The 26,370-nt window shown below is 32.1% G+C and overlaps 2 protein-coding genes across 2 annotated transcripts; one reads left to right on the forward strand and one right to left on the reverse strand.

Annotated features, from left to right (window-relative positions):
• The first annotated feature begins 346 nt into the window (after positions 1–346).
• LOC148616115 (uncharacterized) lies at positions 347–1,679 on the forward strand. Its single transcript, XM_088582817.1, has 3 exons — positions 347–420; positions 665–710; positions 1,316–1,679. The coding sequence occupies exons 1-3, from the start codon at positions 417–419 to the stop codon at positions 1,575–1,577; spliced, it is 312 nt and encodes a 103-aa protein (XP_088438943.1). The 5' UTR covers positions 347–416; the 3' UTR covers positions 1,578–1,679.
• Positions 1,680–1,906: 227 nt separating this feature from the next.
• Positions 1,907–17,781, reverse strand: LOC148616116 (uncharacterized). Its single transcript, XM_088582816.1, has 3 exons — positions 17,242–17,781; positions 6,295–6,465; positions 1,907–2,565 (listed from the first exon to the last, which is right to left on the reverse strand). The coding sequence occupies exons 1-3, from the start codon at positions 17,579–17,581 to the stop codon at positions 2,297–2,299; spliced, it is 780 nt and encodes a 259-aa protein (XP_088438942.1). The 5' UTR covers positions 17,582–17,781; the 3' UTR covers positions 1,907–2,296.
• Between the last annotated feature and the right edge of the window lie 8,589 nt (positions 17,782–26,370).

Raw genomic sequence — 26,370 nt, forward strand, 5'->3', positions numbered from 1 at the left:
TATATATTATCTCCGTTTTGTATACACCAATTTCAATGAAAAAAAATTAACATTATATTTTCTAGGTTATTGTTTGTGGTATGATGAGCGTGTACTTCTTGAATATCAAAATGTAATGACTTTGGGAAATGCACGTACATTCCTGATTTTCAATCTTAAAAAAAACAAGTATAGGACATACGTTAATGACAAGCAGTAACCTACACGAATCCTGTTAACAAACACCTAGTCTTTCTCAGTTTACCACCTTTTAATTAACATACGATGGAAACTGTATGTTTGGCAATGCAAGCACTCCTTTTATATTGACACATTTAATTATACCAGGTGCAGTCAAAGGTTGGTTATGACGTGAGGTTTGAAGTCAAGTTGGTCATACCTCCAGTGTTTTCCTTTATACTGAAGGATCAAGACCAATGAGTAAGTAAGATTTTTTAAAAGTTTTATTTTATGTGGTTTTAATTTAAATAGTTTTAATGAGGTAGCAATTACTTTTTATGATGTCTATATGTTCAAAACATAACCACTGCATTTTAGTATTTTTGCAGTAATGCCTTTTGTGTATACTGTTGCGGATACCAATTTAATATAATACAATACAGTGTGTTGAAAATAATTGATTTTGCGGATAGGCGACTATACAAATAAATATTCTTTTTCGTAGGAATGATGAATCGAGAATTCGTGATTTGCATTGTTTTTATGACATGGTAAGTAATTCCATAATTAATCTATTTTTGTATAATTTTTATTTCACCTTCAACTGATTTGTTAGTAACACAATATATGAAATAGGACCTTTTACCAGAATGTGATGATTATGTTTATGGAAGGACGAAGTCCGTATATTGGTAATTAATGCGATCTTAACATTTGACCTTAGAAGCACCGATAGTCTGATTTCAGTCTGACAGGAAGTTAACTTATGATATCAAAATACCAAAGGTAAAACAAGGCAAGGATCGTTTTTAGATTTTCTTTTATCTATGACAACAATAAGTGGTTATAGCCAGCATACATTATGAAGAAAAATAGAAAAATTAATTATACAGCTAGTAGTTGTGAAAATGTTAAAGACATTAGGCCTATTTTTAAAAATATCTTCACCGTCGTCCTCTAACAGGTTAAACCTGCTTCACACTACTCCTCTAACAGGTTAAACCTGCCTCACACTACTCATGTACTATCCAATAGCTTCTCTGTTATAACTTTACCTTTAATGTGAAATGTTTAAATCTGCATATTAAAATGTTAATTACTTCAAATGTTAAAGATATTCTTTAATCTTAGTACTATTCATAACTTTATTATTTAGTTTTTGCTATGGATATGGATGGGTAAAAGATGTAGATGCGGTAAAAAGATCTTTTCCATTTGAAGTCAATAAAGGGACATCTCAATCTAATATATACCAGCTCCTTCTGTGGTCGTTGGATAGATTAAAAAAGTATACAGAAGAAGGAATTAACAAAACAACAGAAAAAGATGAAAAACTTACACCGAAGGAATATTCTTCACATGACTTTCAACAATTACGTCGAATGCGCATGAACAAAAAAAAACATTGGACCCTTTAGCTGATGGCATAATTGGCTAAGCAAGGGGAAAATTGTCTATAGTTCAAATACAAAAGAAAAATGGTGGCTAAACCAACCTCACGTATTATAAGAATGGATGAATAAAACATACATAAATTGTTTTTTGTTTCTGTGTTTTGTTTTTGTTTTTGTTTTGCTTTTGTTGTTTTGTTTTTGTTTTTTTTGGTTATTTTAACATTTAGGTATACGTCCAGTTACTTAAACGTCCACAGAATACCATTCATAATGGAAATGAAAATCAACCTTCGCGGGGTTTTTGTCTGTGTGTATCTCTTTCTAAGTTAATTTTCAAATGAATGAAATAAAACTTATGTGTATTCTTTTATTAAAATAACCGCGGTGCTTGCAACCTTGTTTTCTAAGTAACCGTAGGCAGACCTTCAGTTTCAACTGCTTTTTAAAGTACAAATACTGCAAGAACAGTGTACTACATTTCGTTCCTAGTTGACCGGGTGTTACTAGTCAACTCATCAGAATATAAAAAAAAACATTAAGAAATATTGGGAATGAAAAAAAAACAGTCATGATATATTTACAAGATGTAACCAACATACGAGTATTCTGGTAAAATAAGCTTTTAAAATTGCGCATTACAAAATGTTCTCGATGACTCTTTGTCAATGCATACAAAACGAGTGCTGTTTTAATACCAATATGATATGGTTGTTGTTTGAAACTCCTGTAAAGTGAGAATGCTGTTACTGACAATCCCTTTGATAGTATGAATACTGAAAGTAGTACTTGTCGTAAAGCCATTTTTCTGGGGTAAAGTCAAGTTTAGTACGATTCATAAGATAGCAGTCATGGTTATCGGCTCCATACTGAAAGCTTCTACACGTCATCGTGGTTGCCGAGGTACAATTCTGTTTGCAATCATCCAGTGTTACTTCGGTAAAATCTGGACCAGCGTTAGCTGATAAAAAGTGCAGGAATGTTCTAATGTAATCAGTGCCATATTGTGTACATGCTGTAAAAAAGATAGAAAAAACGCCATGTTTAAAATCACATGCATTAAACAAGGGAGTGAGTTATATACCATGATTTGACATTAATTTACAATATGCATCGCTTTTTTTTAATAATTTGAACGCCATTTCTATAATCTTGTTGACGGATATTTCTTTATTTCTCGTATATGACAACATAATCAAAAATATCCCAAAAAACATTGAACGTTATCCTCTTCAAGTTTGAATAAAGATAGTGTCACGCACAATCTTACTAGTCGCTCTATCAGATTCTTTGCTTTAAAAAGTAAAAAAAAAAACATAAATGTACATTAAAATTATTACAAAAATCGTAGTTAGATAACATATAAACAGAATAATAGTCACTTTCGATTTTAATACTGACGATATCATGTAGAACATATCAAGTCGAGCTCACGCACTCATCGAGTTATTTCACATAAAATTAATAATATCAAAATCAAAATGTATACAATATGTTATAACGTTGTAATGTTACAGCAACAGGGTCTTTTTAACATAAGTAGTTCATAAGAAATGTGTCAAATTATGGTCATATAGATAATCTGTAGTTTACTGTCATAGACTATGTATTCTTATATTTAAGCAAGTGTGAATGTAAAATACGGTTCCAACAATTTTCTGTGGCGATTTCGCTATTTTGAGATCAAAGCAATTTTATATATATATATATACCAATGCACTCCCATTTATTTACTTTGTCATACAAAATTTTAGTCCATACAACTCAAGAAACTAGAAATTCATTTTTTTACAAATTATAAACTATGTAAATTTAATTATGAATGTAGTCTGAATCATTAAATATGCAGTTTATTTCGGGTGTGGACAACATTTCTTTTCCAGAAAGATGCCAAATTGTGTTTTTGTTCTTATAATGCAAGAACTATCAGAAATTATTACGTTTTCACAGTGTTAATGACTCAAGTCTTACAATTCACTAAAATACTTTTAGCATTTGATGATTTAGTTTCAATTGTATTTAACGGTGTTAAGAGCCCTAAACGCTTCCTCTTTAATAGAAAAGTTTCCGTTGAATTCACAGATTAAGTCAAATAGTAATCAAGGGAACCAAGGTTATAGCGGTAATCAAAATAATGTAATCAAGGGACAAAGACCAGACATGGAAAACAAACTTTCACAACAAAGAACATAAAGTAACTTAAATCATACATACAAAGTAACAAAAGCAACTGAGCAATTCGGACGCCACTAAAACTGTAAAAACTGGGAGCATGGACCAGGTGCACCGGTAAGGTAAGCGTCCTCTGCTTTTCTAGAAACACCTGCTAAGTTGCTAAAAAGGTAAAGTCCGGGGTAGACAAAAGAGGAAAGGAAAACTATGACATGTTGAACAAATCAGTAAAAAGTGGTTTACGTTACAACTGAACATATGAAGGAGTAACCACCTGTTTTTATATTACATCCTGTGCAATTTAGTACAGGTCTGTCAAGTTATCAATAGCAGTATCAATATTAAGAATCAATGTCCTGGAACATGGAACAATATAAAAAAAATTATAGTGACATTTATAGATATTTCATGTTCAATTTAAGATTTTTTGAAAATAAAACTACGCCAATTGCTTCTTACTGGATAGGAATCAATAATCAAATTAAAACAAAAAAACATAGAAGAAGCCTGTAAAAAGTAGAAATCTACAGTAATAAAATTTGACATGGATTGATTGTTTGGGGTTCACTGACTGATGATCTTTTTTCCAGGATAAGTAAATATTCGATTTAATACTTATTCTTGCATATTGGAATTTTGTACAAAAAATATAAAAATCACGCTCACAATATGAACAAAAACTATCCGCGAAATAGTAAAAATACTCGTCTACCCCGGCTCGACTTTCTATGAGCAACTCTTGAGGTCTATAAAAGCAGAAGACGCTGGAACAGGGTTATGTTGCTACAAGATTGAATTCATCACAACAGACGTTTTGTAGTCGTCATCATGAACTCGTGGATCGTTATGGTGTATTCATCTGCACGATGGAAACTGGTTTATTCAACAGATCATAGTTTTCCTTTCCTGGTTTGTCTACCCCGGACTTCACCTTTTTATGAGCAACTCGGCGGGTGTTTCTAGAAAAGCAAAGGACGATTACCCTACCGGTGCACCCGGTCCATGCTCCAAGTTTTTTATTGGAGTCAGTGTTTCTCATTTGCTTTTGTTACTTTGTATGTATTATTTTAGTTACTTTATGTTCTTTGTTGTGTATGTCTGCTGTCCATGTCTGGTCTTTGTCCCTGGATTGTATTCTTTTGGTTACCACTATAACCTTGGTTCCCTTGATTACTCTCTCTTACCCTACAGGTTCATATGGTCTGTGCTCCCGGTTTTAAGTCGAGTCCGAGTTGCTCATTTACTTTTGTTACTTTGTACTATTAGTTTGATTGTTTTATGTTCTTCGTTGTGTGTGTTTGTTTTCATTGTCTGGTCTTTGTTCCTGGATTACATTCTTTTGATTTCCGCTAGAGTTTTGGTTCCCTTGATAACTCAGATATGCACGGTTTTGTGTTAAACTACTACTGATAAAAACTACTTTCTCCTCCACAATTATTTTGAACGAAGTGCTAACCAGCAGAGAAAGATATCCAATTATTTATTCTTTATCATCACTGAATATATATTTTTCATTTATTTCGAACCGATAAAGCTACAACTGCTATTGAAATGTCTGTAAATAAGCTCTATCAACTGCGATAAGGAATTATAAAGATATACTATAAAAGCTTAATACTTTGTTTAACATCTTGACTTTTTCCGGAAAGTTAGGCTAAGAGACAATAAATACTACAGAAAAATGGTTCTTATCGTGAATATTACAAGTGCCCCATTATTTTCACTGTATATATGGTAAGATGGTTATCGATAGCCTTCTGGAACAGGGTTGTGTTGCTACAAGATTGAAGTCATTACTACAGAAGTTTTATGGTCGTCATCATGAACTCGTGGATCATTATGGTGTATCCATCTGCACGATGGAAACTGATTTATTCAACAGATCATAGTTTTCCTTTCCTGGTTTGTCTACCCCGGACTTCACCTTTTTATGAGCAACTCGGCGGGTGTTTCTAGAAAAGCAAAGGACGATTACCCTATGGTGTATCCATCTGCACCACGAAAAGTGATTTATTCAACAGGTCACAGTTTTTCTTTCCTCGTTTGTCTACCCCGAACTTGACTTTTTACGAGCAACTCGGTGGGTGTTTCTAGAAAAGCAGAAGACGCTTACCTTACCGGTGCACCTGGTCCATGCTCCCAGTTTTTAGCGGAATCCGAGTTTCTCATTTGCTTTTGTTACTTTGTATGTATGATTTTAGTTACTTTATGTTCTTTGTTGTGTATGTCTGTTGTCCATGTCTGGTCTTTGTCCCTGGATTGAATTCTTTTGATTACCACTATAACCTTGCTTCCCTTGATTACTTTTTCGAATAATATTGCCTAATTTGTATTATTTCGCTAATTTTGTTATAACCCATCATATATATCAAGTAAAAAACAACATACGGCAAAATATCCTAAATTACAGACGTCAATTTCACAAGAAGTCGTAAGTGTGAAATTGATCGTAAATTATGACGTCACAATGCTATTTAAGGATGTGACGTCATTACTTACGATCAACTTTACACTTACGACTTTTTTGTGAAATCGACGTCTGATACTTAATATCACTTATAACTATACTAACAAGGTTGACAAGTATGTTGTGAAGGAGAGAAACTATACCCAGGCGTACACCAACACCTTTTGGCTGTACATTCAGATGACTCAGTTGTGTTTTTGCAGTCAGCTCTGCATTCTGAATTCGTCACAGTACAATCCAAATTACTATTACATAAAGCTCCGATGTATCCATCAGCTGAAATGAAATTAAATGTGCTGCTTACAAAAGAAGACAACGATGAACATGTAAGGACGTGAACGCTGTTGTGAAATTTTTGCTGTTTGCTGTATTCTGTTAAATTATGATATAAATACTGCTGTCGTTTTTTTTAAATTTTTTTTCAGATCTTAGCTGCATTTGAGTATAAATACAAAATTAGTTTAAACAATTAACATCGAACATTAAAATTTTAGACCAATATCATCCTTATTTTTCAGTCATCAGTAATACCGACCCAAAGTTTAAAATTGAAATCAAATGTTGCTGTAACAATCATTACATAAGTCCTTAATACCGAGCATCGCATGCGAAGCAGACGATAGACCTTCAGCCTTTAAATTAGTTTAAAATTAAAATATGCAATTTAAAAACAAAGGAAAAATATAAAAAGAATTATTTATAGTTTCTTGATCCGGTACGTCGGATTTTTTTTTTCCTAAATATACAACGTTTACCTATCTTATCTCGCCTTTTTCCGCCATCATCCCTTTTTTCAATGATTTTGCAAACAAAGAAAAAATGTATAAGTGCGATGCTTGGTTGTATGCTGTGGCTCACTCGTATTAAAAGAAGATTTGGTTCTAAATCTAAGAGAAATACGAGAATTTGCAAATCAAATTTGACAATTATTAATAAATTGTATAGTTGTTGCTTAGCAAAACGAACTCAACTCTTTCTAAAATCTTTTCGTTATGCTTTTTTTATTAAATTAGATGTACAGTTGTGAATGCATCTTCATAAAATACCATTACACCTTTCTTGGTAAATGTTTTGGGCTCAATAGCAAGGTTTTTATATCTTAAGTCTTATAGATGTTATTGCCTAGAATAGGATACCCTTACATTTTCATGTAAATCATCTTACCACGTCACTTCACCCATTTACGGATATGACCGTTTATTCTAGTTTATTTGTGCTGTTATTTTTTAAGGCTAGAACTCATAATTTAGTTTTAAAAAATATTTTATCAACTACTAAAGTATTTATCAACTGTGTATTTTTCAACTTGTCATTAATCTTTCAAGTGATAAAAATAAATTATCTAAATAATTTTTTGTTCATCTTGAAATTAATTTTAAGGAATTAATAAAATGCTAATCATTTCATTATATTTTAATGAATCATTTAAATGATAATCATTTCATTAATTTAATGAATCATTATTTACCCATTGGACCTGAATTAAACTAAAACAATTATTATATATGATGACTCATCAGGGTTTAAATCATGTTTTTAGTAAAACTCGGGGGAGTTATCTCCTATTGACCTTGAAACAAGTTTGAATTTTTATAAGTTGTATTTAGATAAAGTAAATATATTATAAACTACATGTACTTAGCCCCCACAACATGAAATATTAAAAGATTAATACAATTCAATGAAAAAGTGTCAGTTGTAACAAAACCATTCAGAAATAACCCTTGGTACATGTTTGCCCTTGTTTTACTATAACTTGTTTTTCTCACATAAAATGTAATGATTTCCTCTGCCAAGAATTCTTTATTATCAATATTTGGTTTTAACAAAGTGACAGATAGTGCTAGAAACTAATGTTGTCGGAATCTTTAGTTAAACTAGCAGCGACACAACCCCTTTTATTACTAAGTAAAAAAAAAAACATTATATAAATCTTGCTAATTTCGACATTAGAACCAATTACATATTTGGAAGTATATACAAAAGATTGGCAGAAATCAAAGGAACCAAAAAAAGAACATAATCCATGCAGTGATAACGATTCGACAAACAAAATAGAAAAACCCAAAAAGAACACGTACATAGAAACAAATATAAAAGGCAAACACTCTAAAATGGAGTATGGACCAGGCGCACCAGTAGAGTAAGCGTCATCAAACAGACTTATCCCATCTTAGCGCTTTCATAAATCTACTATGGGCGATATTTTATTTTTCATTTTGATGTGATCGCCTTTGTATCACAGTGTTCTTTAATGTCCTTTAATTAGCTTTTAACTCAAACGGAATATGTTAGAATCATTGAACAGTATATTGCATTTAAATGACTATCACGTTTCTACAATGTTTTTTGTTAATTCAAAACGATTATAGATCCATACAATTTTTTAATCATAGCCTCTTTATGTAGACCTAGGGACATATCAAAATTATGTAATAACATCCCTTTCCTCCTTTCATTTGTCATACAGGATTAATGAATTTGTCAAAAATAACTTAAAAATATAATGTTTTTTTTTCTGATAGAACTGTTATAAACCATGAAATTGCAAAGGCTTTTTAACATTTCTGATGTCATTATTTCAGAAAAATTGGGCAAAGTCTACATTTCTACTAATTATATCGGAACCCTAGTGTACATAACTCAAAGATGAAATATGACTCTAAAGTTCAAAGAACTTCTAGGAAATGTGGTGCAACCGGAAAACTACCATTACGGTTATAATGACAGCCTCGCAATAGAATAAATGACTTAAGTAATTAAGTAATTTCATATATTTCAAATAATTGGTATATATGCCTGGTTACATCAAAATCTAGGTTTTGTTGAATGATTAAATGTCAATTCACCTCTAAAGCCATCTATAGAGAAGCACGTTTCATGACGCCCTTGGTGTTTACTATATATCAAGCAAGGAAATTGATCCCATGCCGTAGAATAACTTAAGGGTTAAACATACTGAACTCAATGGTAAATGACAGCACTTCGCTAGGTAACAATCCTATTTCTTTTTACAATCATAGCCGTTACGTATAAAACCGGTTTTTAAAATAATTTTATGTATGTTTTATTTGAATAAGCTTGTTGTGAATAAGTCAAGAGCAATTCTCGATGCAAACCAATACTGTAAACATATAAATTTTCGCGGTGCACTTAGTTTTGCTATTTCTCTTCCGCGAAAAATTGTATCTGCGGTATAAATTTTAAATATGAAGTTTAACAATATATAACGCTTATATTTTTTTAAAACAGCGAAAGTTGATATTCGCTAATATGTTCACTTTACAAAATCCGAAAAATTGATACGTTTACAGTATTGAATATTGTATATAAACAGTTCAAAAGAATATTCAGAATGGTTTATACATGAGCGAGTATCTATAGCACATAAAGCAATATCAAGTTACAGAATACAAAAGTAACTCACACATTACAAGTTTAAAGTATCAGCATGGTGCAACGGTTAGGCTAGCTTCAACATTTTCAAAACGCGTATGAACTGCTCGTGATGTACGGAAAGAGAAATGAAAATGAATTAACTTTAGAGTTCATGGTGGACAAACATTTTTTAATGAAAATAGGCGGTAACAAATCTATTAAACTGCAAACTGAATTCTAGCGAAAAAAAAAGACGGTATAATCTGTGATTGATTATGTATGATAACTACTGCAGCTAAATGTATTAAAATATCACTTTATAAAAGCAATATGTGTTTTAGAGACGAACAATAGATGGAGAATGATCATGTTGCTTCGAATAAAAAAAACTGATCAATCATTTCTTAAGTTTTAAACATGTTCTGAACCAACAGCATTTATTGTAGTTTTATTGTAGTTTATATAGAAGAGACTAGAAACGCAATCTGCTCATTATAGCCTTCGTCGTGAATTACGTAAATAAAAATATATGATGTAGCTTCTATTAATTAATTAACAACTCTTGACATATATACTTAAAATATATGATTACTTCCGGAATCTTAGCAATACCTCATGAAACAGAGTGCAAAAATGCTTTAATGATCATTTGTTTTCGACTATAATTTACGATCCGATCTGTTTCTGTCAGTTTATTAGCAGATTTGATTCAAAAGAAAAAAAAACAACCAGGACCTCAGTTTTCGCTACAAAGATGACACAGAAAATAGCCCATACTTGCAAACCTTCTTACAAATAACCTATTGGACTTATCATGTCAAACGCTGTACGGTCTATATTTTGCATTCGTTTATGGTCTTGCTTTTACTTTACAATTGATATTGACCGTTCTTAATGTGGTTTAAATATTTTCTTTCTAAAAGTGTTAAAAGGCAAGTATGACAACTCGTGACTTCTTAACAATTAACTTCGTTATACTACATCCGAATCTCATTCTCTTCATTCAAAATTCCTATCCTCAATACGATATCCATTTTTCCAATCCCCATTTTCTTACCCCCCATATACAATGGATGGGGAAGTTTGCCTTAACAGCAAACACATGTATGGGTAATATAAGGATACATTAGACCAATTAAATTGAAAGAACCATTTAAAGAAGCGGAGTACGTCTAGTTATGGTATTTACTATTTCGAGTCTTTCCTGTCATAAAGGAAACAATGCCCAGATTAGTTATGTGTTAATATTATATATATATATATATAGATGGTATCCAACTAAGTCTACAAAGTGATTGTTTCTATGGGAATAAATGCAGTAAAAAAAAACACTCATTGAAAACCCAGATTCTAAGTTACGCGCCTTGTAAGTAGATTTAACTAACAATAGTCCTACATTGGAAAAATATATAATACATGAGAAAAATTCCATTTGTATTGTGCAGTGTCATCATAGCATTGTTTAACCTAAATCGTCTATCACGAAATTCAAGGGACAAGTTAAGACCAGGCTTGCTTTCCATTAATCGGTACGAACTAATTTTCTCTAATTCTACTTCCGGTTCGTGTGGTTTGCCGACTGAGACGAAACACTTGGTACGAACCAATGATGGAATACGAATCTGTAGTTTAAGTAGAACGGACCGTATAATGGAAAACACAAGGGACAAGTAAAAACCAGGTCAATAATTAGAAGCTATTAAAAAACACTGGACCTACACCATTTAATTGTATGACTTAGAACACCAGTCAGTTTGAGAATCCATTTTTTTTTTATTTGTTTTCTAGGAATGCACGTATAACTTTTCATCAGAACTCTCGAAAAAAAAAACAAAAAAAATTCGAGGAAACACTGTTGCAAATAGGAACATGAGACATGGATCAACATACAATATCATGGCATTGGCCGTATAAGTCACGATGAAATTAACAAAAACACACACACATGCACCCTCAGCACATTGACTCCTATAACTTATTTTTTCACAAGACAATGATATGTGTCGTACTTACAATACCGAATAAAAGTTTCATATCAGATGTGTTTCTAACCTTACCTAAATGTTATAATCAATTTATATAACAACTGTTCGATAACATTATTATTTGAAATAAATGAGGACCTAGAGGAATAACTACAATAAATGCATCATTAGTTTTACTTTTACTATCTAGAAAACAGTAATTAAACACTTGAGTTAAAAAAAAACCCCGTAAACAGCGTATTAGAAGTTACGAATAAAAATAATTTTGTTGTAATAGAAAATACGAATATCAGTCGCGCCCCCTCCTTTTTTCGGGTTTTTTTGTACTCGTAATACGTCAAATTAAATGACCAACAATCAGTCAAATCTGCGTCGATTAAAAAGAAACAGCACAACAGAGCTTCATAATTGCAGGAAAGATATTATAGGAAGAACTGATCTGTACACTATTACACAAGAAAATTACTTTGTTACAAACTTTAAGCACTGTGCACGAACGAAACCTGCTTTCAGTACTGTTAGAATTTAGGAGTTAGTTATATAGTTTATCAGAATTCACAGAAATGATTATTCATGGATAATTGAATAGTCTTGTTAATTCTATTTTCATTTACAAAATCTGTATCCGCTTGCGTTCAAACGTAACCATCGTTTGGATCCATTAAGTAAATTCTATTATACTTTTGGCAGCTTCTGACGCAATCAAATGTCTAAAGTCGGTTACTTTTTTAATGATTAGAACGCGACAAATACTATTGATCAGTTTAGAATTTTGAAGCATATTAACAGAGCAATTCAGTATTATATCCCGTAGTATTCAGTGTACATTTGTGCAAGAGGAAGTGGAAGTTCTTAATATTGTTAAACATTATTATCAACCAAAATCGATGTGTTAATCTCAATTTTCCACATGTAATTAGATACTTTAAATATATTCTAAATTTGACTTTGTACTTCTTCCTTCTGTGCTAAAACGTATGGTGAATTATCAAAGTAATATTTGTATAATTTAATGCAACATGAATTACTCAAAACAATAAATGTATAAATTGTGTAAATTTTGTTTGTGATGACTTGTATGATTAGGCAACGATAGTACATTACAAAGGATGTCATGTCCTAGAGATAATCATAGAAAAGAGGATCATCAAAGGATAATTAATTATGTAGAAAGCGTAAAGGGAATTGTATAACCTGTGTTTAATTTTTGTTTAAAATGTGAATAAGAGTATGAAGTGTTCATTGTGAATATATTTGGCAATGAATAGAGTTTATAATACACTCATGTTTAACCATAATGGAAGCGGGTATTTAGTGCGCTTTAAGACAAGTTTAACCCGGAATTTCCTTTGGAAATGCCTGGATCGTCAAGATCTTTCCGGTGGTTTCCAACTTTTCGGTTTTTCCCTTGATATTGCCATTTGTTATACGGAATTTCCTTTTTGACTATTGACATCATTTGGTGCCCGTCGTCGTCGATAACTACATTCAATCCTCTTCCCCTTTAACACTAATGACACAATTATACCCAAACTTAGTATGATGTTTCTTATTGTTTTCTGCCTAGAAATGATGTTAGGGTTTTTGATCTGCCGAGAAACAAGTTAGCTGTTACAAAAATAGACCATGGATTTCTGTCACCAGTTTTTGTTATACTTTTGTTCAAAACTTGTAAAAAAAATAGATGAAACCTGCAAGTTTCAAGTAAATCTTACGATCCGTCTAAGAAATACTTATCTTTTTAAGCCATCCTTACCATTTTTCGGGTGTTAACTTGAAAAGTATAACAGGAAGTTAAAAGGGATGTATTCGCTATCATAAAACATATATAACCTATTATTAGTCAGACTTTTTGAGAAAAAAAACCGAAATCGTTTTATGGAGTAATTACCCCTGAAATGACGCTTTGTGTTATTTTCCTAGTACTAGTTTTAAAAATCTCCTTTTCATTAGCTACAGTACCTATTGAAACCAATTTTTATTTGTTTGAATATTCTTAAGGGTATCTGCCTAGAATAAATGTGGGGATTTGTCCTCCGTCGAAGAATATAACCACTATTACTGAAAGCAGACCGATGGAGTGGAAACAACAGTTTTGTTACAAATATATTTTGTATCTCTAACACCATTAGGTTTAGACAATTTTTTACGTTTATATAAGTGATCAGCAAGATGGAATCCAACCATGGTGAAATTGTCGTGATATTTTGCTCTTTTCGTGTTTTTATTTCTAAAACCTACTTCTCTGGAATTATAAAACAGTGGTCCTTTTCACAAAAAATCGTAAGTGTAAAATTAGTCGTAAAAGTATTGTGACGTCATAACTTACGACTAATTTTACTCTGACGATTTTTTGTGAAAAGAGTCACAGATTCTTAAGAAAGTATAAGTATAGGGCCTTTTGGTGATTTGTTTTGGTTCCAAATGATACAACAATGTAATTTCTCTAGGTAAGCGATTTAGTCTCTAGTTTTTAATTATTGCTTAGTGTTACGTTAAACACAACATTAATGAAGGAATGACACATTTTTTATGATCTTGTGCTTCAAAAACAGGCAAAGGTACGGCAAAGTGTTAACAGCAAATGGTTAAAGCACCATACACCATACCATTCAAAGAACTTATATCAACATCTGTAGATTGCTTCAAGAACGTTTTTGCGTGGATTTAGCACGATAAGTCCAATGACTTTATAAACTATATATGTTATCAGGTTTAATTCATTGGTTATTGGTGAAAGAACCCCAAAGAACTTGAATAAAGGACACTACAGACACTGTGTATTCAGCCTCATATCTTGACCTACACTTGTAGTTCGATGGTTAGAAGAAAAACATTGAAAAAGCTATACGACAAACGCGGTGAATTTTCATTCAGTATTGTCAACACAGTTTCCTTTGATTTGTGAAAACATCCCTTCAGCACCTGCGTATTGAGTTTTCAAATCACAAGTCATACTTTATGCCAAAGCTTACCGTAACTGCGCAGACTTTTGTTACCGCGCTAGATTTCTTATAAATTGCTTACCATACCAGGGCATCTGAGCATCAGAGTTCGAGTTGCTCATTTACTTTTATTACAATGTACTTGTTACAATAAAAGTTTTGCGGTCTTCATAATGAACTTTTTGGTGGTTATGGTGTATCCATCTGTAGCATAAGAACAAATTGTTAATGTTCCATGCTTTTCTTTCCTATTTCGTCTACCACGGACTTGACATTTTTTTAGCAACTCGGTGTGTGGTTCTAGAAATGCAGATGATGCTTACGCTACCAGCGTAACTGGTCCTTGCTCTGATGGAATTCAAGTTGCTCATTTACTTTTATTACAGTGTACGTGTTATTTTGGTTTCTGTCCATGTTCTTTGTTGTGTGTGTCTAATTTCTCGGTCTGTCTTTTTCCCTGATAATATTCCTTTGATTTCTGCTAGAACATTGGTTCCCTTGATTACACTTGAACCAAAACGGTTTTACAAAAAGCACCATATCATCTTTATTGTGCTGCCAGGAGGTTTTTGATACAGTCACAGAACGTGAAAAAAAAATATTTGCGTCTTTTACAGATTTCCATGAAAATATCTAACGGTTTTGAAATTGACCATATGTATGGTAATAATCCAGGGGATAACGACGAATGTCCTTTACAAATGTATGTTTCTTTCGCTGTCAGGTAGGTAAAATGTTGTTAGTAAAACAAAATGCATGAATTCATTGCGTAGAAGTTTATGGTGACTTTTAATCCGAATAGAAATGTTTTGCATCGACTAGAAAATGAAACTCGTAAAGGGTAAAACAAATTGTTGCAGACAAATTGAATATGCATTTTTTTCCTAGGTATTTGTTTCGGTTTGCAGGCAAAACCATTTATTTCAGATCATGAGACAAACACATATATGTGACTCAGTGTGATAATAGAATATAACTTAATTATATAATTATCAAAAAGTAACAAACTGCCAATTAGCAAACAAAGTACAATATTGATGTACTGAAGTCAAGCATTGATAAGAGTCATTGAATTGTTTTTTTCAATAATTATTCAAATAAGAAGCAATTAGTATAGTCATGGGTATCGGGTGTCTGTCGATGCATATGCTAAGATAAATTTAAACACTCGAAATAGAAAGAACATTAAACCTTCTGTTAGTAAAGTGTATTATAGACGCTAAATTCACGTTGTTGGAATAAGTAAAGTGGAATGGGGTAATCATTTCAAAGTTACACAAGTCCAGCCGTCTATTTTTTTTTTTTTTTTTTTTTTTTTTTTTGTTAAGTTAACCTGCTATTACCAAGAATGTGCTTCTTCGCTATCCATTCATCAGAAATAAAATTACCAACAATGATCAGCAGAATTGAGGGAGATTTGTCGTCAAATAAATACAAATTTATCTATATAAAATCATAAGTAGCCATTTCGTTGTAATTTAAACAATGGATTCTACAGGCAACTCGATGAGTGCCCACAGATTTTTTTTGTTCACAGTTTGACGCTTTGATATTTTTCTTTTATGTTTTCTTTTTTTAAATGCGTGCGTCAATATTATAACTGAATGAAATGGTTGACATCTTTTATAACTACAAATGTAATAAAAAATGTGCGACAGACGGGTGATGTCGATGCCAGTGATATACTGCAGTGGTGTTACCCAAGGTGTCTTAGTTAAGTTCCAAGTCGTATCATCAGAAATGTTCAAATTCACACAATTTCGTCAAATTGCATTCTTATTTAAGGGCAACTACAAAAACTAAAAATACTTCTGTGCTGCCATAAATATATCAAAATAATATATGTAAAATGGATTTTATTAGTTCAATACGACTACGGACTCAGGTTAGGATATCTTCCTTACGATTTGAGACGACTCCTGCAATTCGACCTAAAACATGTCTTAAGAGTAATCTAATGATAAAATTGATTGCTTCAATGACATATGTCCTGGTTTTCAGCTAACGATAAAATAGATGCAAGAAATACAAAGATATGCACTGAACATGACATGATACATCCTACATTAATATAGTAGAAGTAAAGCAATGTATTTTCCTACAGGAGAAATACTCGAAGTTATAGTTTAATAACAAGCCATTCAGTTTGTATGTAAGAATATGCTATCATAACTGAACTTATGAATGGACAATATCTTGAATAGATAATTTATTTCTGCATACCTTGCACATCTTTATTGCGAAATTTGTTCAAGAACTTGGTTTGTTATACTTAGCATTTACAAGGGTTCTATCACTCTCTGTAAGGAAATTTTAACTGTTCGATAGTCCAAAATATGTTGCAATTGGTAACGATACATTTTTAGTTGGAGAACTTAAAAACGCATATATGTTCTAGTATTTCAGGGAAAAATTCGTAGCTTTTGAAAAGATTTAAGTAAAGAAAGGATATAATAAAAAGATTAAACATTGAATAATCATTTTACGATGCAGAGAATACTTTCGCAAAACACACAATATAAAGTTTCGTTATAGGAACTATATTATACATAAACAGATTGGTCTGTAAATTTTTGATACCAATTTCTAGACATTACTGCTTCAAAAATTCTGACTTTCTTTTGTGTTTTAGCAGTGGGAGCTTACTCTATCGATGCACGAGGTTCCTTCCACAGTTTTAGCGGAATCCTGGTTTGTTTGATCTATTTTTTATAAATTAACTTTGATCTGTAGACTTTACCTACCATCAATGAAATGATAGAAAACGTTCCCATCCTGATTGGAAGCAGCACTGGAATTCCCAAACATGATGGAATGACCAGTGCAGGTTTGTGTAGAATTATTGTAAAAGTAACTGACACAGCTGATATCTTCGATACACAGAAGAGAACATTTCATGCCAGATAACACCTGAGTCTTTGACCACAAAATCCGTTCACTTTCGGATTTATCACTATACGAATTCATTTTGGTGCTGGTACAACTTCTAATTCCTGTATCTGGTCGATTTAAACATTCTTCTGCATTGTGCAGATACGAAAAAAATAGTATAAATACATGTTTAATGACATGTACAATTTTCATCTTTTCTAAGTCGATTAAGAAATCCTCTCAGCTTAAATTTTGTAATACTTTTTCAACACGCGTTTTGTTGTCATACTTCTTTTCTGAATTGGGGTTCGTGATGCACATTTTCTGCGATTGATTTATAGCATTTCTGATTAACTTCTGGGCTGCACCTGAACTTAACCATAGCATTATGGTAATTATATACCATTAACGGTAATTACGGATATTTCTCGTCAACAGCGGTGTATCCAGATCGTTGAGAAAGATCAATGAAGCGGAAATAACTTCTGATAAACTTTGTTTCCCTTAAATGGCGGTAAGAATAACTTCCGGTGCCGGTCTTTAAACTTTGGTTCTAGGAATGATAATTGGTCTGCATAAGAAAGAAACAATCGGTTTATATAACAATGCCCTGAATCGTAAATATAATCTCGTTCTGTAACAACAGGCTTAGTACATGGTAATCAAAAGGAATCGATAACTTTTTCTTTCCTTTGTACAAAATGTAGCTTAACTAATACTTATGTTATTTTCAGAGAGATTAAATTATATTGTCTGAACACGTTGAATGCAGGAATTATAGGCCATCTGAAATGACCATAGTTCAACAGAATTAAATGGCTCACAGACGTTTTCAAAAATTCAATATATATTTCTGTTTGTGAACAGTTTTTTGGTGGTTTGGGATATTCCCTGTGTTGTTTTCCTTCAGTAATTCTTATCTGTTTTGTGAGTTTTTTGTTTGTTTGTTTGTTTTTGTTTTTGTTTTTTTTGTTCTTTTTTTTTTTTTTTTGTTAGTTTGATTTTTATGTGGTTTTTCTTACTTTAATTTTTTTTATTTATTTTATTTTATTTTATTTTATTTTTTGTTATTTTGGAGTGCTATTTTTAAGGATTAACTTGTTTGGTTTTTTTTTTAGTGTTGTGTCTTTGTTGTATTGTATTTTTTCATTGCATTGGTTTGTCTTCGATTTTATGTTGTTAATCTTAGGATGGTAGGGAAAATATGCAGAACTCATCAGTGTCCTTTATAAATTGAATTTAACGTAACACCATTTACTTTCAGAGAAGACTTCAAATGAAATATCAAACAGTAATGAATTCTTACATTTGTATATGTCCTAGAATAATCAAAAACAATGCTTTTTTATTACACATGATTTAAAAAACCTAGGAAATTTATTTTGCAGTGAATTGGAATAGCAATTAAAGTTAATATCAGGTTGCTCATTATCAGCTCCAAAATAAAAACTATTAAAAACTGATTTGAAAGTATGTGAAAGTAGCTTTACAGTATGGTTCAAAAGTTAAAAATGACTAGTCTCCCCTTACGCATGTAGAGAGAATAATAAAAATGTTTCGCAGTCTATCGGTGTGAAGACAAGGAACGATACTACCATCAACGTCAAACAATTTCTATCATCGGTAATATCATTGTTACATTTGCCTCTATTTTAACCATTAAGTTTAATAATGCAGTAGTGTCATTGCGCAATAACAAATAATAAATTACTGCCTAATTTTAGCCAAAACTGATTTCCAATTGGTATATTTTCACGGTAAAAACCCAAAGATTGAGTGATGGTGAACATTTTTGTTTATTTGTTTTAGTTAAAAAAAAATGAAAGCCAAAAACAACTGGTCATTTATAAAAATAGAATGCAGAACAATATAAATTTTAGACAAAATAATAGGGAGAACAGCAGAAAAAAAGAACGGATATGGTGAAACCTAACAATCGTACCAGCGTATAACTTTAATACAAAATACTTTCAGAGGTCACCAAAAGGTCTTCAACAAGTGTAAACACACATTTAATTAAGCTGTAGAAGGCCCCGACAACAAAGGTAATAATATCCAACGTAACAGACGATGACAATTCTTCAAAATCAGACTAAAAAGTAATATATTGACACAAAGACATATTAATGACCAACATCCACAGACTGGGGACGGGTGCATGAAAAAGTGTTAGGGTTAAACTACTTCTATATTGCCTTAAACATCCCCGTTTAATATGACGTCAGCATTAAACTGAAACAACAAATACACAATAAAAGTTCTCAATAATACATCCAATTCTCTCCATGGAATACCTCAACATACGCCATATTGACAAAAAGTAATATCCACTAAAAGAACGCTCGCACTTACTGAAAGCTAGCTCAGAATATGTTTTAAGAATGACAATACCATCAACACTACTAGCATTAGAACAGTACAATTCCAGTGGACTGGATTCTGATTAGCAACGTCAAGTCCTATATAGGCAAAATTCGATGTCGTGTAATACTAATCAATGATTTTATAGGGTCGAACAACACCTCACTTTGTAAAAACAAGGTTCAAGGAATGGACAATAATTTGGAAATTGTATCCCTTACCAAAAAATTATCAACACCTAGGAACACGCAGTTAAAGGCCACAGAATACCTATTGGTCATGTAACAGGGATATAAGGGTCTTTTATTTTGGAAGGGTATATCAAGATGCATAGATTTAGTCTATTTTTCAATACCATCTCATCTTATCATCTTATGAAATATGATTCGGTTTGAAACAAGAGCATGACAAATTGTGGTGTGGTAGAAATATTAACTTGTATAAAAACTTATTCAATAAGGTAACAATGAGGTTTTTTCTGTACTGCAATGCTACATCGTAAGTCGAGATCGTGAATATTCGGAATATATGTAACTTATACTTGAGATTTTTAACAAAGATGCATAAGTCTTGAACATAATATTAAAACTTATAATACATTCAAAATCAGTATGTAAACATATCATTTGATGTTCAAAATAGCATGGTATTTTTGCCCAAGCAATATTATACACACTTCTTCAGGTTTGCTATTGTAAGTTTATAAGAGATGACCATCATATGAATTTTCATTCTTTATAACATATTTGATGTCGATTAGAAAATACAGTTAGATTAACTATAAACAGTAGCATCGTAAACTTCAGTTAAAATGTCATTTAAGGTATTTTACATCTCTGAAAGCATTTATATTTTGTACTAAGGTTATACGCTGGTGCATTTGTACAAAGATTTTTTAAAGTTGAGAAGGGGTGGGCAATAACCTGAAAACGTATCAATATTTCGCGGGGCTCGGTGGCAGCTGGAAACTACGTAATGCAGGCGCAACATCCTCATTCATGCTTCTGTTGGGGTTGCCTGGATGTTAATGACTGGTCCACGTCAGATAGATATTCAGTCTCATGAAATTACGCTATTCTCCTAGCTGCAGTTAGTGCGGTTTATGTGTTAGATATTTCAGGATTTTGGTTTGACCTGAAGCTAAACTTTCCCCTCTGACGGGTCTTCCCCTGTGGCTTTATGGTCGATCATGCTTTCATAGGTGCATTTCTCTTTCCTGTTGGTGGTATAATGTTCAGATAACTTTATATTTGACGGATGAACGCTTGATTTTTCAAAAGTCTCTGAAATAGTACTTTTGATTATTTGAAAGATTTTTTTTTATTCAAATGTGCGTGAAAGTATTTTACTATCATGTTTTTGTGAGTATTTGTATACTTTTGTAAAACTTGGCAGTCTCCAATTATTTCTTTAGGAAAGGCAGTACATTTTAAATATTATATTGTATATGTTTTTTTTTATTGTGTTTATATCTCAGTATTTAGTGGTGGGACTATAATAAGCTAATTTATGGGTTATCTGTATTCTTCCCTTAATCTTGTTGACGGATATTTCTCTCTCCTCGATCGAGTTATTCTACATGATACTGTCAGTATCACAATCTATGGGAATATGTCGTAATTACAGGTGTACATGGAAGGCTTATAGAAAAGCAGAGGACGCTTACCCTACCGGTGCACCTAGTCCATGCTCCCAGTTTTTAGTGGAGTCCGAGTTGCTCATTTACTTTTGTTACTTTGTATGTATGATTTTAGTTACTTTATGTTCTTTGTTGTGAATGTCTGTTTTCCACGTCTGGTCTTTGTCCCTGGATTATATTCTTATGATTACCGCTATAACCTTGGTTCCCTTGATTACTCTTATACACATTTCAGGAAGCTTTGACAAGACAAGACAATTACTTTTGTATCGTCGCACCTAATGTACACATATATACACAGTCTAAATAATCTTCTATAAAAATGCGTTATCCACTCTTTAAAGAGTTATGAGAGACTACAATAACAACCCTAAAATACTAATTATATATAACACTTTTTTCTTTTTAATAAAACATTATAGCAGATTTTGGCAGCATGAAATTGCATGGCATCATTACTAAACATAAAAATAAATTTCTGGTCATCAGACATGTTCATAAAATCATAAATACAATAGGCATGAGTAACAAATCCATTATGTATATCTGCATATAAAGGACATGCCAATAACACATGCTTTTTATCTTCAACACTAAAACAACAATTAAAATATGTTCTTTCTTTTTAGAACATCGTTTAGCTAGATCTTTTAATCTCAGTTTCCGCTATATAGATGACGTACATATGCATTATCGTTAAACATTCCTAGTTTTGGGGATTTATACATCACATCTGTCCCAAAGAACTTGGGATAAAGGATACTGCAGACACTGTGAAATCAGCCTCATGTCTTGACCTACACTTAGAAATCGATGGTAAAGGAGAACTACTGACCAAACTAAACGACAAATGTGATGCCTTTTCATTCCGTGTTTTCAACTTTCATTTCATCTGTGGCAACATCCCTTCAGCACCTGCGTATGGAGTTTTCATATCACAACTCATACGTTATGCCAGAGCTGCTTGCCGTAACTACTCATACTTTTTGTATCGCGCTAGAATTCTTACAATTAGGCTTCTGGAACAGGGTTATATTGCTACAAGATTGAAGTCATCACTACAGAAGTTTTGTGGTCGTCATCATGAACTCGTGGATCGTTACAGTGTATCCATCTGCACCATGAAAACTCATTTGTTCAACTTGTCATAGTTTTTATTTTCTCTTGCCTCTACCACGGACTTGACTTTTTATGAGGAACTCGGCGGGTGTTTCTAAAAAAGCAGAGGACGCTTACCCTACCGTTGCACCTGGTCCATGCTCCCAGGTTTTAGTGGAGTCCGAGTTGCTCATTTACTTTTTTTACCTTGTATGTATTATTTTAGTTGCTTTATGTTCTTTGTCGTGTTTTCTCTGTTTTCCATGTCTTGTCTTTGTCCCTGGATTACATTATTTTGATTTCCGCTACTAGAGTCTTGGGTCCCTTGATTAATCTTCTATACATGATTTTTCCTAACTACCAGTTTTGATTTTTATCGCTCTACATCACACCGAAATTTCGAGAAAGTACTTGTATATTTTGTCTCGCGTGTTTCTTATCATATAATTCTCTTTACCATAAGTATTTTTAATTTTGTATGTATGAAGTTTGCTTGTATCGTTTGACATAAGTTTTCAATACCATTCTTTGATAGTTATCCTATAAACTAATTACAGTAACAGTAACTTAGGAATTGAATAATTTATTTCTAAAGATATTGATTAAAAGATAGTGTTAAAATAGTTGTTACAATGAAAAAAAAAGACAATCGAACCGTCGAAGCAATTTAAACAGAAAAGCATCCGGTAAATAGACTCATTAAATGTTTATTGGTTTTGGTATATTATAATGATGATTTGCACAAATTGAGATCAATGTTAATAACAGTAGCAGTCAAAACATAGCCTGAACTCAAATAATAGCTCCCTTTAATTTTAGATATAAACAAGACACCAAATAACAGCTCCCTTTAATTTTAGATATAAACAAGACACCAAATAACAGCTCCCTTTCGTTTTTGATACACACAAAACATCATTTAACCTCCTTATTTTATGAATTAAAAGCTAAGCTCTTTGAACCAACTGAGTCTTATTGCGTTCAATGTAGTGTTTTTGTTTTGTTTTATTTTGTTTTCCTTTTTGTTTAGTTTTATTTCATTTTATTTGATTTTTTTTGTTTTTTGTTAGTTGTGTTTAGTTTTGTTTTTTTGTTTTGTTTTTGTTTTTGTTTTTGTTTGATTTTTTTTTTTTGGTGGGGAAGGGAGAGGGTGTCGTTGTTTTTCTCTTGTTCTTTTCAATAATAACTTTTTTATGCAACTTGTATAGTTTATGATTGATGTCCACCACTTGTAGGACGTACTGCTGCGTTTAGCACTGAAATTTAGTTTTTAAAACATTATATACTTTAAAGAAGGCGGATTGCTAGATTTTCGATAATTGTAAAAACGATTAGATATACTCCCCCTTTCTATAGCTCCCCGCCCCCAACAAAAAATATGAAAAATGTCGGAAAAGGAGTTTTCGAAACGCGAATTGCGAATGATCTCCAACACCCATGATACCACATGCCGTGGCAACGGGACGTGCAAAAAGTTGGACCATCATTCTATGAGCAAGCAGAATTGAAATAATTAGGGTATGCCCGTATGTTTTTTCTGTCTTGTCTGAGGAGTCACTTGTCTCATATCAGAAGAGAAAAAATATATTAGTTCGCTTTATATTTTTACAGGAAAAAATCAGTTTGAAATGCATTACAAAATAAAATTCTGCTGAAAAGTATAAATGGTTTAATTTTATATTATCAATATTTTTTAGAAATATTTTACATTAAGTTATGAATGAATCTCGTTGAAAACTTAGCTCGGAAATATACACCAATAGCAACAATACAAACTAAAACAGTTCCAAGTGTAATTATTTTACCTGGGAGAACGGAATACCACTGTCGTTCGTCATTATAAAGTTTACCAGCACTGCTCAAAAGGATTACACCAAAATGATTTGAAATCGATTTTTCTGATGCCAAAGTTGCATGTGAATACTTGACAAAAGCGATACTTAATTCAATAAAATTTGACTTTCAAGTGAAATATTTGTCCAACCTAAAACAATTTGTTCCCATCAAAATACAGATGACACCTCTATTTACAATTTCATATTTAATAAACCTCTTTCCTGTTATCAAATTTAGATAATTTTAAACAGTCTTGTCCACTTGAAAATGATCGCTGGATTACAAAATTTTCACAAACTCGGCGGGAGATATATCATTACTAAGCCGAACAAATTTTATTGTATAAAAACTCCAAACTGTTTTGACACCATCGTACATAGAAGTAAACAGTACTTGAACACGCTCTTTTCCTTGTTAATTCGTTGGTTGCTGGAATAGGAAACACGATCTTGACCCAAGCTGCTTCACTTGACGTTCTGCAAAACACAAGAATAAACAACGGTAAACATGCTCCCCAATGTTAAAGTGTTCATTTTATCCTGTCCCTAGTCATATTTGACAGCTGTCGGGTTTTATCTATGAGAGATCAAAGATGTGAAAGGTATCCAGAGCTATCTTATAGTGTCAGAGGCGGCTCGGTATACATTGCATTCTATGACTCATAATTTGGCCATGTAAGAGATGCATATCAACAAATTGATTTCTTCTGATGCATACTGCCCCTTGAGATGTTTAGAATGCTGATAGATACTGCTTGTTGTTTGGATTACAATGCAGATGGCCTCTCATCACGATCCTAACAATTTATCCAGTGAACTGAAGGGTTTTAAGCTTAGATTCATTCATATTTATATAGTGACAAATATTTCTGAAGATTTAAATGAAAAAAATGCATTATGAATTTGCTATTAGTGATTCATATCAATAGCATGACTCCTATTTTTGCAATGTGGATCTTTGGAAGTATTCAAATTAAAAAAATCACGATTGAATGTAATGCTTAAAATACTATTTTAAGAACTTCCGCTTAAAACTAATACTAGAAATCATACATATTTGCATTTCTATATAGTCTGCAAAGTCTTTTTGATAAAAAGATACTAACTGCTTTTAAACCAAACAAACGTTGACAAAACGCACTTATTGCCATAAGTTACAAAACTCTTAGAACTGGTTGGTTACTCAGTTCTTGAAGCAGCAATATATGTAGCCCCAAGCTTGATCTTCACACAATACATATATATCCATGTTAGAATATCTTTTACGTCAGTTTTAATGACGGTCGTAACAAATTAAAACAAATGTTTTATGTTTATGTATATCTAAGGGTGCATGAACCCAATGGACCAAGTTAGTGGAGTCCGAGTTGCTCATTTGCTTTTGTTACTTTGTATGTATGATTTTAGTTACTTCATGTTCTTTGTTGTGTATGTCTGTTTTCTATGCATGTCTGTTCTTTGTTCTTGGATTACATTCTTTTGATTACCGCTAAAACCTTGGTTCCCTTGACTACTCTTTGAAAACTTGATAACATAATTTCATTCTCATTTAACGAATATATTTATTTTTCCCTATTTTATATTTGTTTTTTTTTATTTTGATTTGATGTTTTCGTGTTTGATATTTTAGTGTTGTGATTTGTCTTAGGTTTTTTTGTTGTTGTTTTAAGGGCTTAAAATGCCCTAAACACTTTGTAAAGTGGTTTGAATGGTGCAGAAAGAATGTTGAAACTTTATACCGAGGAGTTGGATAAATGAGATCTTATACTAATTGTGATAAACAGAAAGAGATTTTTGAAGTTTCAATGTCGAGAAAATATATCTGCAGGCAATGATTTTCTTTTACTCAATTCGTGGACATGAATTAGAAACTCAATATGTCTTCGCCTTACGTTAAATTGAAACAAAGATGGTTAAACTTTACGAAATAGTGTTCAGCACCATTTTTGAAGTTTCAATGTCGGGAAAATATACCTGCAGACAATGATACTTTTTACTCAATTAATGGACATTAATAAGAAACTTAATATGTCTTCGCCTTACGTTAACTTGAAATAAAGATGGTTAAA

This window comes from Perna viridis, chromosome 5 (assembly GCF_037379345.1).
Source record: "Perna viridis isolate PV_CMFRI_1.1 ecotype Kerala chromosome 5, ASM3737934v1, whole genome shotgun sequence".
Classification (NCBI taxonomy): Eukaryota; Metazoa; Mollusca; class Bivalvia; order Mytilida; family Mytilidae; genus Perna; species Perna viridis.